The 14424-nt window shown below is 38.2% G+C and overlaps 1 protein-coding gene across 5 annotated transcripts in view; it reads left to right on the top strand.

Annotated features, from left to right (window-relative positions):
* Positions 1–14424, top strand: part of PHACTR1 (phosphatase and actin regulator 1) — a 132346-nt gene that overhangs the window by 104308 nt on the left and 13614 nt on the right. For all 5 annotated transcript variants that reach the window (XM_053466009.1, XM_053466011.1, XM_053466012.1 and 2 more), the window contains 2 exons: positions 1114–1194; positions 12704–12865. In XM_053466009.1, coding sequence (XP_053321984.1) covers positions 1114–1194; positions 12704–12865 — 243 coding nt within the window. The remainder of the gene's footprint in view (positions 1–1113; positions 1195–12703; positions 12866–14424) is intronic.

Raw genomic sequence — 14424 nt, forward strand, 5'->3', positions numbered from 1 at the left:
ACGTAATAAAAAATAAAATTTCATTACAATGCTGTATTGTATGTAATAAAAAAAAAAGATTTTTTAATGTCATCTTGAAACATCTAAAACATCTTGTATGATTGAAATTCATCTGAAACATCTTGTATTTTAATAGCTTTTTTGGGGGGTAAAGTATACACGTTTCCTTCCTTACAGTAATAGCACACCTGTGCTTTAAACCTGCTCTTTAAATAAATGTTCTGTAGGATTTCATTCTGGTGTTTCATGTGCTATGCTCTTGCCTGATATGTGTGGCTGTCACATACTGGTGTTTATCACATCCGTGTGTCTCATTCATCCTGTTCGGCAGAACCCCTGATGTGTCGCAGAAGCTCATTCCTTATTTATACAGATGCCAGATACCTTATCTCACTTGCTGAGAAGCACCTCAGTGAGTCTTGTTACAGCTCTTTATCAGCCCTTTTCTGAGGGTTGTGCCAGTCATCGTGTCTGATTGTGATCTCCGAGAAGTGATTATCATTTATTTTGTCACAAAAAATCAGCATCTGTGAATGAAAGGTTGCTGACAACATCCCGTTGTTTCTCTCCATGCCTGCTTACCTGTCTGAAAATGCTATTATTCGGAAGATGGCACAGTAGCAAATAGATATATATGCACTAATAAGGAGAGGACATATTTATGGTCCCTGCATGGGCCTTTTTTTGCATTGTAACCCAAGCCATGTTCGAATGAAATAACTACATTCGTCTGTTGAATCTAAACGGATTCGTTGAGTGTTAATTTGTGCATACTGTATAAACATGTTTAAATTAACGGCTAATGGTGACAAAGCGCAATATTTGATCTATACATCTTTGGAAAAATAGAAGTTAATGTTGGCGTAGCTAAGAAAATCAAGCCAAAGCTACTTGTGATGTATTTTTTTCTTGTCTATGGTATATTTGTCATGCACACTCATGCACAGAGAACTATTAAGGAAATAATGAATGTAGACAAGCAATTTGATCGGTACACATGCAAACATTTTGGCCAGCAAAATACAAGATAGCATGAGCAACACATAACAATAAAAAAGCTTATCATTATTTATGAAAATTTTATTCAATTTTGATACCTTTTTTTCTTACCAGCGCTGGAAAGGAAGATATCAATGAGGCAAAGCAGAGAGGAACTTATAAAAAGAGGTGTCTTGAAGGAAATATACGACAAAGGTAAGATTAGTTCATCTTCTGGCTGCAAAAGTATATGTATTTTTTCTGTAATTATATATCAGCTTTGTTATACAGTCTTTTGGTGTCCATTTTTCCCTTGATTTCCAAAAACAAAAAAGACGACATTTTTACACATGGTCTTGGAAGAGAATAAACAAAAGTGTTTTGCTATTACCACATTTTGTTCCTAATAGGGGGTATATTTTAATCTTTACTTAATATTTTTTCATTGTGCTATAATATGTGATTGAACCGGGTCTGTAACTTTTTCCCAAATCCTACAATTTAGAGTTAATAAACCCCTATATGTGTGTTTACATATTAAAATAACCAAACTGTATTTCTTAACACACCTTCTGTGTATGCCATGAGAGATCATATATCTTTCTGCTCCAAACATCTGCTTGATTATTTATCCCTATTAAGTTATATCTGTCTTGTTGTTAAGTAGCTGGTTGTTGTTGAGGAAAATGAGAGAACTTGAGGACAAGAAAATGATCAGATACAGCTGGCTGCGCTGTTCTGGGCCACTCATCTCAGCTTCCGTCAGATTAACTTTAAATATCTCCACAATTATTAGATAGGTTGTGCTTTTTATTTATAAACCATATTCATAAGCTCATATTTGCAGGTACTCTTAGTACCATCACTGAGATTGATATACAACTATATCATTTATTTTCTTGTGGATACCAAAAATTACATCTAATATGATAGCTTAAGTTGTGCGGTAGAATGTGTATACGTAACAAATGCATAACCTTATATTTATTAATGTCACATGGCCTATCATGTATATAATATAACTTTGGAGCACAAGCCATGTACATATCAGAAGGGCATGCACAATTTGTAGTCACAGTCCCTTAAAAAAGGTCTGACTAGCTCCATCCTGTCCCAGAGAGCTGCCGTAACTAGGGCTGCAACAACTAATGGATAAATAATTGTTTTCAATGATTTTCATTATCGATTAGTTGAATCGATTTTATCGAATATTAGATGAAGGTTTTCTCAGAGCAAATGTTCTGGAAAATACCCCTCATCTTATAGTGACCATAACACTATAAGACCCAGATCCCCCACAGCGCTGCAGGAGCCCTGGATCCTCCTCTCTGGCAGCTGGTGGGCATCTGTGCGATGCACACAGACAATTTCTGCTTCTGCTGCATATCGAGGGATATAAGGCATATCAGGGGGATATAAGGCATATCAGGGAGCACAGTGGCATAGGGGTATAAGGCAAATCTGGGGGGGTGGAGTGGCATATCAGGAGGTATAAGGCATATCAGGGGGCAGAGTGCCATATAGGGGCATAAGGCATAGGTGGGGGATGTAAGGCATATCTGGGGAGGGGTAGAGTGGCATATCAGGGGGCATAATAATCGTTAGTTGCAGCCCTAGCCGTTACCATAAGTTGTTGTATCCTTGCCAACTCTAACTCAATGTATGATAACTGTATCTTTGTTTTGCTTTCTTTCAATACACATCAAATAAATGTGCTATCATTAATTAAGTGTAGGCTGATGAAATGTACAGCTCCTCATTATGTTTTCATCGTTTTGGAAATTAAACAAAAAAAAATGTTCAGCCTTATTGGTCAGCTCTGTTCTTTAATATGATAGTTGGCAGACAGACATGTAGCACATAAGGAACACAGCTGGCGGCAGGGATAAGTGAGGATACGTTTGTTTAATTACATAATTTACCACTATAGTTGGATGTGTCCAGAACATCTGCTGCATTGCATTGGTTTAGGTCTGCCATTTATTGGTATACTGTACCCGGTACTATGTTGGATAACATGGGAGTGAACATTTCAGTATTTCCTGCCAACATGGTCATGCAGCATGATTGGCAGCAGCAGATGCTATTGTTGTTAGACTTGGGTTGGGCCTATGTGGAGACATTTGTGCTCCACCAAAGGTTGTGTAATGATTTATTTTGAAATATGAACTACTCTGGAAAAACAGTAAGATGTATGGGAATGCGGTTTAACGAATGCCAGGGGATGAATGTTTAGGGAAGAAGGGATAGTAGTGTTGGCAGGGCCCAGGACAGTGTCTGGTTGGCAGTAAGAAGCTGATGGATAGAGTTGAGTGTGCAGTGGAGACAGGCTGCCGGGTAATGTTTGCAGGGAGTTAGAGGCTTCTGAGTAATGTTGGGGGGAGACAATTAAATAGGCAAATTAGGGAAAGAAAAGAAATGGTGGGAAAGAAATAAGAAAAGAAGAGAGATGAAAGTGTAAAAAAAAGTGAGCGAGAAAGAAAGGCAGAAAAGTCAAGAGACAGAAGTGCACATCGTTTATTTACAGGCACATGCAATAGTTTCATGTTAATTCTTTTAAAGAGTTTTGTGTTATACCATTGTGTTATACTATCATGCACTCTTTCTATCATGCACCAGAGTAAGACTACCTAGGAGGCCAAAGGCAAGTCTCTACATACAGGGCATTTTAACATGTATATATGCGTATTTCCAAAAAATATATATGAAATATATATAATCACACCTTGGTTGCTTTGGTTGGATCTGCCTTCTGATATTTGTTAAACTGGAACAATGCTTTAAGTCGCCATTTTCTTCTTGGATTTAATACCAGATAGAATAAGCTTTTTCCAGACACTTGATTTGTCCATACAGAGGTCTACCTTCCCCATCTTCTGTAGCAGCATAGCTGAGTTTCTATAGACTATTAGTGTTTAATTGAACGCAAAGCCTATCCCTCTGGTAAGCAAAGGGTGGTGGCCATCTGTGTGTGTACAATGTAAAATATGTTACCCTGCATGGAGTGAAGGTAGCTCATGCAATATTGGCTTTCATTCACGTATGTTCGCACAGCTGCCAACACTTTATATAACTGCTTGTAGTGCGCATATTCATGCTTTCCCAGCTGACAGATCAGATAATGGGTTTTTAATGCAGTCCTCTCATAATCTCTATGCAGTCTTTGTTGTTTTTCCAGAAATATAAAGGTGCCAGGATTTGCATTCTGTTAGTTCTGCACAATTGCTTTGTCTTGTGTTGACATAGATGTAAAAGAAATAGTCTCAAGAAAATATAGTATTGCTTCCTCATTTAAATTATACTATAATGATATTGTGATATATATTAAAGCGGAACTGTCTCCATCATAGCTTTTAACACAAATAAATTGATTTATTAAATTAATTTATTAATTTTATAAACCCTACCTATGCCCCACGCACAAACCTCAAAGTCCAACATGTAGGACTGAATAAAGTCCACCTGTATCCCAGTTGGAACTGCCGGCATCCCCTAGCACAGCAGCCACACAACCATACGATTCGCAGGGGAGAATCCTGCACTTACACCTCTGTGCACCACGAGTAACCATACCTATAGATGGTTAACTCCTGCACCGTACCAGCCTCAAACCTGAGCACCCGGCTACTGAATAAAATCAAGGAAGGGATGGGCGGGAAATATTCTTCTTGAAAACTTTTCTGAAAGCTTGCCCTAGAAGCCTCCTTTATATACCCCTTGGTAGAGCTTCTCCAACCCCCTTCCATATCCAGCTACTGGGGTATTAACCCTTACCTAGCACCCTTTACTCGCTCTGATTTTTTTAACCCCACAATTGACGTGACCAAACCTGGATACCTGTCCTGCACCTCATTCATGGGGCCCCTTCGTCCCATTCTTTCCCTCTGGGGCTGTTCTTTACTGAAACTCTCCTGCAAGTGTCCTTCTTCATGTATAAACCCTAGTAATGATTTCTTATTATTTAAGTCTGATATTTTATGATTTCAATAAAAAGTAATGTGCTATTTTTGAAGATGACAAAATGGCTTTAGGTGATTTCATATTTTCTGGCTTAAAATGTTGTCACCATGTTTTTTTTTAAGAAACATGTTTTTTCTATCATTGATGGCTGACCTCATAAATGAACTCGCTCTCTCTAAGGCGTTTCTCAGAACTGTAAATGGTCAGAATATGAATACTTCGCATAAGTCTACATTTCGCTATGGTAGTGAAATCCAGCATTTCAGTAACGTTGCCTATAAGAAGAAAAAACTCGGTGTACTCAAATAATTGATTAAGTAGGTCATGGTGCAGTGGGAATAAATATATTCAGTTCTTTTATAATACCAATGTTAAACAAGATAGATGGTACTTAAGCAAGTCGCTCATTTTTTGTGCCCTCCAGCCTTTCTATTTCCATTTCTTATGCTGGAGATCAGCAGGGTTAATGATAATGCAGTTCTCAACTTTATAATTGTGAGAATCTTATTATTCATGATCAATGCTTAACTTGTAATGACCAATTGTCCCAGATTGCACAGGACATTCCTTAACCCCTTAACGACAAAGCCTGTACATGTACGGGCTCAAAATGCATTGTTTTCAACGGGTTTAGGGACCACCCATTGTCCTTAAGGGGTTAAATCAAAAGAGCTGCCCCTATCTTGTTCTGGGATCTTCATGTTCCAGATTTAAGTAATTGCAGTGAAGGTTGCCCTTTGCAACCTATGTCTGCAAGAAGATGGGCAAGTTGGGTAACAACACTGATCTCTGTAAACCAGTGAAGATAATGCTCTACTTCTTTGGGGAAATATCCCATGTGAGTCTTACCTTCATGGAAACTCTTTGGCTGCCTATAACTGTGACTTCTCCTCGAGAGTACCTTAAATCGAGTAGTTTGAGGCTCCAATCACCCAGCTAAGCACTTGTAGGGTTGAGCAGCTTCATGTAGGGAATTCATACAAAGTAACTTCTGTAATGACAGCGTTATACAGATAGCTTGGATGAAGGTATGTGTAAAAGGCATACTAAGGAACCTCCCAGGTTAGCTACCTCTTATGGAGGATTAGCCCCATGAAGTGGCTGGGCTAGCCGCACAAAAGGATGGGGCTACCCGTGCATAGAGGTAGCCCTAGACAGTCTTTGGTGAGTAGGGAGTGGAGGAGAGTGTGCAGGGAGTTTTAATGCTGAAATGCCGCTACCCTGTCCAAGAAAGAAAAAAACTTATGCAAGCCAAGTGGCTGCGGGCAGGGAAAGAGACAAATGCATAGAAGAAGAATCAGAAGAATCCCTCTATGCATTTGCAAGGAGGAAAAAGTATTATTAAAATGGACCACTCAGCTATCAAATGCATTAAAGTGTGTATGATGTCTGGAGTGTCAATTTAAATGTAAGGTTTCCCATCTCTAGCCTAGGATAAGTGTTTGAGAAAAACTCCAGAGACGGGAGAGAAATGGCTGAGCTGACAAATGGGGGGGAAAATAGCTGTTACAAGTACTTAGGGAGAGAGAACCATTTCACATTCAAAGTGTTAACTAGTCACCCACATGATATTGAACAACACCATCATAATAATTTGAAAGGGGAAAAAAACGAGTTATAATTTGTAAGATTTGTGAGTAACATAACAATTCATTCCGAACCCTCTTCCCGCTGTACGCTATACTTATTTATCATTACAAATACTGCCTCGCTTCTGCCGCCGCAATCTCAGCAGAACCAATCAATCTATTCTGTGAAGCGGCTGTTTCCGATTCTATAATCCGAAGTGCCTAGCAGAAAATGTACTTGCAGAGCTCGCTTCAGTGGGCAGCTTATTTTACTGTCCAAACACGGTGTCATGCACAGCACGGTCAGACTTGATGTTGGATGGTAACTCCTTGTGACAGAACCTGGTTTTGCCCTCACAGGCAGGAAACAAGGCATTCAATGGCGCACAAATATTCAGGGCAGATAATTAGGCCAGAATGCCTCACATCATAAAGACTCTAGAATATTTTTTTAATGCTATTATGCAAAACCAACATTAGCATAAAATCTTTTTTTCGACTAATACAGATGTCATATTTTATATCTCTATAACTGCCTGAATGCTGTTTGATTTGTAAACTGCATATGTTTAGATCATTTTTTCTTTAACCCTCTAAGCAAAATAGCTTCAAGCTATAGCTGGCTTTAGTGCTATAAATGGTAAAAAGACTGTATTTGGAACCCTGTTTACTCATTAATTTTGACCTTCCTAACCAGCTCCTGATCCCTTCTGCACGCAAAAGGCTACCCCATCCGTTTCAGATAATTACTGTCCTTCTATTATATATACTTATTGTTCAGATTCTCCAGAACAATAACCAGTACAAGACTAAAGGGAAAACCTTAAAATGTTCCTCCTGCAATCATCCTGTGTATTGGAACTATTCAATGTTCGTTTTAACTGAAAAATTAGAAAACAACAAAATACATTTAAATTTTTGGTTTCTTTGTTTTGTTTTCTAGCCACTGGTTGGATCACGAAAAGCCAGTCAAAACAAAAAAACCTTACCCTTACAGACTATTAAGATATTTCTGGTATGCAGTTGACCAGTTATACATATGCATTGATAAGTAATCTTTATGTACAGTGGAAATTCTGTGTTTGCATAATCCCGACATAGTGATCTAATCACTAAATTCCAAGTATGTTTCTAAGATGATTATTCTACAGGGTGAAAACATATCATTCTGGTATACACTAAATCAAATGTGAAGGTAGTAGTACTGCACTTAAAGAATATCTCGCCACCTCTGCCTCTACAAGATACCGTGTATGGTTAATGTCCAAGGTCAACTGTATTTTATAAGACCTACAAGTTTAGCATAAGGTTTTGTCAAGATCACATAAATTCTAGTAATCACTCACAATAAGTCTGCATTGTCGTTGGACCTGTCTAACTTGAGACATAATGACTTGACAATTTTGTGTGGAAGCCAAAGTAGAGTTGTATGACTTTCTGTTGCCTCTTGCTCTTTCATATCACCCAACTTTTTTAGGAGGCCAGATGTGGACACATGTGTTCAGGTTGTGGCTAGAGGTGGGGGGTTGTTGTGACTGGACTCACAAGGGGAAGCTGCCAGATCTGAGAAGGTGCGTGGTTAGGATGGAGCCACTTGCCAACGATATAAAAAAAAGCCACCTCACAGTGCTCACCTGCAAAGCTTTGTCAACAGCAATGTGGGAGCTGTAATGGTGCAACAGCACAGAACACTCGATTTTTCCGCTTCCTGGACTGTTAAGGGGATATCAGTGGGTCTCTCCAATGGCCCATGGTCCCCAGTGCTCTTAAAAGCCATACAGCGGCACTGGTGCATGAAACCGCAAAATAGTGCCTGAAAAACATGACTCTTCTGGAACAGAAGAAGGTACACTTGGAAGATATGCTGTGAACACCAGTGAACAAATATGTTGGGTGCCCCTATACTGAGGACTAGATCTTTATTTTAGTCTTTTTAAAGAAAGTAAGATGCCTGGTAATTGAACCTGCATTTTGTTTATAGCTGTTCTGGTGCCGTTTGCAGAATTCATTGTTGTTCCTTTGCAGTCATCATTATGCACCTTTTATCTCTGCTTGATGTTAGCTTTTACTTCCACTACAGACATTATGTATCCTGGGCAAAATGTTCCATACATGTTTAGGCGTTTTTTACTTTGCAACATTTCTTGCCATTTTATTACAAGTGGGATCCAAATGCCGCTCTATACTTTGCCAATTTGTCTGTCTAGGTGAATTCAAGAACAAATGGGCTTATAAGCAATTTCCTGCTGCGGAAAGCTTTGCTTTAGGTGACTATTGCTATGATTGTTCAACATTAAATGCGAAACAATTTGTATAGTAATTCATTAGGGAACAAAAATACTATTTGGTAAATTCTAAGCAAATGGATACATTTAAAGATGTTCATACGCCATATACAAAACTCAATAAGACTTAACAACTGATGAGCTTTTATTAATATTAAATATGCCTGAAAAGGTCATAGGAGCAAATAATTTGATGGCAGGTAAGAACCTTGTCATTTTAGCACTGTCCCTGCTGTAAGGACCTCAAACCTTATTGCGTTTTTGTCTATTTTTTTTTAATCTTGTACCTTGCTGCTGTAGTTAATGTGAAGATTAAGTAGAATTTGCAGAGCCAATATTATAAGTCAAACAAACAAAATAACAGGATAGAGTAGCTTGAAAAGTAAATCCTCAAAAACATCTGCCTAATAATTCCTTGTACGCTGAAATTCATACCCAAAACAAATTTATTTATGATGATACCAGTGTGTAAATCCTAACACATGGACTGTTTTTGTTTTTTGAAGACCCTCTCCATTAGAATCAAAATGATTGGTCTTCCTTGGTATTTTGCTGGTTGTAGAATACATTTCTTGAATCTTAAATACAACCATCTAATACATTTGTTTTATTTCTGAGTGTGCTTTACATGCCCCAATATTTGTGAACTTTGTGAAAATATATCTACTGGATAAGAAGAATGAGATGGTCTCCTGTAAAATGCCTTGCTTTTTCACTCCAAATGGTCTTATTTCACTAATTAAAGGTAGATCTGGCTTAAATAAAAGTGGGAAAAAAAACACACACAATATGGCATCATGATCTTCAAACATCTGAAACCATGTGATTTGGAGGAATACATGTTCACTGGGAAAGACTAGACAGACACCTGTTCGTGTTTTGCCTATAACTTGAATAAATTCTATGATGCCACTAGTTTTATTTAGCAGAGGAAATGATGGTATTATGTCTAGACAAGGTGGCTGGAAATGATGGTATTATGTCTACACAAGGAGGCTGGAAATGTAAGACAGGCTGATGGTCCTGCCCCAGCTCCCCTTCTGACTATGTGACATCTCTATCAATACCTGCAATGTTGGGTGGTATAGTATTGAAAAAAAAAAACAAAGGCTACAAACTAAATAGTATGTACAATTTTATAAAATATGTCTTAATCATTTGATTCTGTTTAAGTCAATATTCACTATTAAACTGTGTCCCCATAGTCTGCATAAGTAGGCATAATCAGAGAGATCTTCTGATTACCTTTTAGTTTCTGCTGGACCTGAATGGCTCCCTCTCACATCCCACTGTATAACCCGAAACCCGTCACTGGTGCTGTATACATAGTATTGCACCCTTGTGTATAAAAATAATGTTTGGCTACAATTAATATACGGTACTTCAATCCCCAAACACACTGTATTAATGATAAACCAGCATGGCTCACCTTTCATGCCCGGGGGTGGGAGAAGGGTTAGTTTAATAATGCATTAAGTTTCTCCATTGCATTCAGCCTCCTGGAGACGTAGCTGATCCTAAACTTTCAACTAAAGTTTTTATTTTTATTTTGCTAAACATTGTTAGGGTTACTTGGGTTATTGCATTGCTGATTAAACTTTAGAATAACTATATATTGACTGGAGTAAATCATTGTGATCATTTTCTGAAAGGGAGCTCATTTACTTTGTAGTATATATGCAAATCCGTCTGGGTGATCACTATAAACATGTTGTCAGAGGAATGGCATTTTTTTTTTAGACAAAAAATCACAATTTTGAAGAAAATTAAGCTAGCCTTGGTAAAACAAGACACAGCTTTACCATGGAAACCTTGAATTTGGCTTCTAAAGCCCATAGAGGCATGGCTAGTAATTGTTGTAGGTCGGTGTTTGAGACTACTCTACCTTCTTGTAGTACAAGAAAATGTAATTGGATGCGGCAAAAATGGGCAACAACCGAACCAGGAGGGTATAGATATATTTTGCTTAATTAAATTGTTGCTTTAAAATTAATGAAGCATACAGAAAGCAGCGACCTTATTACTCTGTGTCAGTAAATATTGATTAGTTTGCTTTGGTCATCCATGAGCACAATAAATCAACTGGCAAAGGCCACACTCATACTGGGATGCTCAGTCTAGCTTTCATTCCTTCGCGTGATGTTTTACAGCTTTTATGCTCTTGCATTGCTTTATTTAGCATTGTGTAACTGTGCTATAAATTGCACGGCGTAAAATTACCATTATTCATACCAATTGGAATTTAGATGCAGAGATGCACAACATTAGCCATTTCTCACAAGGAAAACCGTTCCCTGTGGCAAGTGAAATGATTTCAACATTATCCGTGGAATATCTTATAGCGCTTATTATTTCTGTTTTACATCATCTAGGACGTGATAAACATATGCTCATTTTTACATAGCCCAAAAAAGTAGAATTAAGCTTTATGCCATCTATTACTTTTCATTACTTTTAGTTTTCATGCTTGGTGTGGAACAAACAGTAAGTTTAATTGGCACAATTGTAGATGGAACTTCAACAGCTTTTAGCACAATGAAATTAATTTATTAAAACTACCTTTGTCCTTTTCATTTGTTAATTTGTGTAAATGTTTTAGAGTTGATTAGCTTAAAAGTTTTCCTAAGGTTAACTGAGTTATGTGGCACAACTAACAATGTCTAATCAATTTTCATTGTCCTGAAGTTATGTCTCATATTGTCACACAGGCAGTCGATGACAATTAAATACAGTAGTGGAATATTAAAGGGATGGTGGAGAATACATATTATAGTAATCTTTGAAGAATGCATAATAAACAATAGAAAATCACTTATCTAAATAAGAAGCTGCAGATCTGCTGTTGCCTTCCTCCTCCATGATTCATGAATTCTTGCCAATGATTGGCTGCTTCATGCACGTGCAGTGAGATGAGTTCATCCACATGCGTTTCCTGCACTGAAAACAACTGGGGCGTAGGGGAGGGGCGAATGCATATGGGAGGGGTTCTGCATTTGGAAAAGGGACACCTCAAAGAGACCTCACAGCTATCATATACATTAAAGAGCATATGGTGTCCCTTTAACAATAATCACCTAGATCCTAAAAGACAGGAATACAGCAGATCTACTTGAGTTCTACACTGCAGTGAAGCCCTGTAGCCGAAGGCTTTGGTCTACTATTATCTGGGATGACGTTTATTTGTCTGACGATTGATTTTCTGTATGGGAGGTACACGTTTAAATCTAAGCCATGCACTGGATAGCTGTGGTGGTTTGACATTTTTTGTGTGTTTATAGAAAAAAATCCCTTTCATCAGCCATCTTGCTTTATAATAGAACACGGCATGCGCATAGATCACATACAGTAAGTAGGTATAATTAGCCTTATAGTTTATGCACTTGTTATGCCTGCATAATTTATTAGATACATAATGATTCAGCCAAGCTTAAGCAGCATGGTGCTGCTAGCTCTGTCTGCACATGTGTGTCTGGAGGGAAGCAGAATAAGTAGCCTCATTTGACCTGCATGAGGAATAGATGCCGAGATATTACATTTCTGATGGAATTCTGTTTCTGCAGCGATTATTCTACAGGTGCTCTGTATAGTAAAAGGTGACTCTTAGCGGATCAGTGTATCAGTACAACATTGCATCTCGCTATTATCAGCATTATTTACAGAGACATATGCCATAGTACTATACAGTAAGATAGACGGTGAACATTGCTTGGCAAAACAAAGAGAATATTTACTGACCGTGTCTCATTAGATCAATAATAAGAAAACTGTATCAAGTGTTCTCTGAAGTTATATTCGGCAAAACATGAAACTTTACATTGACACTGGTCATAGATACCATTTTGTCTCACGGGACTAGACATTTCGGTTTTTCAGTGTAACGTGTAACTTATAAAGTTAAATTTCTTTTACCAGATGGTGATCTGCAGAGTGAAGAAGGGATGATGGAAAATGGTCAGCCGGTTGGTACTGGTTCATCATCCCTCTCAATCATAACGGAGATGGAGCAGACTTCGGTATCAGGAGAGACATGTGCATATGAAGTGCTTCCAACCTCTGAACTCATGGATGGGACAGGTAATCATGCTGCCCTCTACATTTAACAGGAACATGGAGCAAAATGCAATACATTCAACATATTGGATGGAATTATTTGAGTGCTGCTTACCAGCATAATTTTTAGCCCCCTGTCAAGTTGCTAGATATGATTTAATTGTTAATTTCCTTTCATATGATCATACTTGGGAACTTATGAACTCCGGCTACCCGGAGAATCCACTTGTGGGATGAAGCCAGGGCTGCCTGCTGACTTTGCGGGAAACACTCCAATTTAAAAGGGAAAAATGGCGGGGATGGGGCGCTTCAGGATCCCACTCCTGCAAGCCGGAGGATTTGGGTGTCGAACCGGAGTAGCAACGCTTCTCCCAGTGTCTCTGAGCAAAACCCAGAGAGTTCTCAGATATGCATATTATTCTTAGGCAGCATAGCATGCCCCTTTTTTGTATCATATAAAGAAGTATATATAAAACTATATCAATGACCCGCAGCCACATATTAAAAGCCTAGTTTACCAGATGGCCAGTCCATGCCTGCTTACTAAGGAGCTGCATAGGTCTATGTTCTACTATAGTTTTATCTCCGATGTGACAGGTTCCTCAGTAATTAGTTTGTATATCCCAAATTACTGTGTTCTGTCACCTATGCAGATACTATGAATATTGTATTATTGTATTAAAACTAATGTTGAGGTGTTCATTTTCCAAGCATTTGGGTTAAATATTGGGGATTGGGTAAGTAAAGCTTAGTTGGTGGTAAATTTATGATGTGCTGCCCATAGGTGATCCTTCTTCCCTTACAAAGCTTGGTGGAACGAACAAGCTTCCACAAGTAAGAAAAAAATCAGTGAGGATGAATTATAATGGCCATCATGAGAACAGAACGTTAAGAGCTCCTAGTAGTATGCACATAAGGCCTGTTCATAACACATATATTTTGCGTTTTATTTTGGAAACCCGTAGGCTTTATAGATGAGGAAGGCAGCACGGGCTCATCCCAGCTTGTTAGGAGTAAAGGAGAACATCTCTATTGGGGTTCTTGTGTGCTTCTTAAAGCATGCATGGGTGTTGGGTATTAGCTTAGTTAACTAGGTATAGAGAATATGAAATATTCTGGACCATAAAGTGTAGGATTTGGGAAAGTGCCAGGCCTGATATTTTACATACATGTTTTAAAATAAAAAAATAAACAGAATTTTCTGCCCATACAATGTGCAGCCTTTTATTGTTAAATCAATACAGCAAAATATAGTGTAGCTGTAGACACTTCAATCTTCTAGTCATACATTGTGTTAATAGGGCGTATTCATTAAGCGCCAGGCTACGTAGCTGGATCTGGGATAACAGATTCACCCCAATTATCCTGAGACACTGCAGAGTTTTTATGGGCAGGCTTTTATCTAAACGCTGTAGAAGATAAGCATCCACTCAAGATCTTAGAAACATACCATGATCACCTGAATCTGAACCTGAGTCTTCAGGGTCTTACTGCTTAACTTTTGAATAGTTATGGAGAAAATGAGCAGCTCAGCTTACTTTTTTGTACTAATAATGTAGTCAAACACGTAAACTTCTAATGAC

The sequence above is a fragment of the Spea bombifrons genome, chromosome 5 (genome assembly GCF_027358695.1).
Source record: "Spea bombifrons isolate aSpeBom1 chromosome 5, aSpeBom1.2.pri, whole genome shotgun sequence".
Classification (NCBI taxonomy): domain Eukaryota; kingdom Metazoa; phylum Chordata; class Amphibia; order Anura; family Pelobatidae; genus Spea; species Spea bombifrons.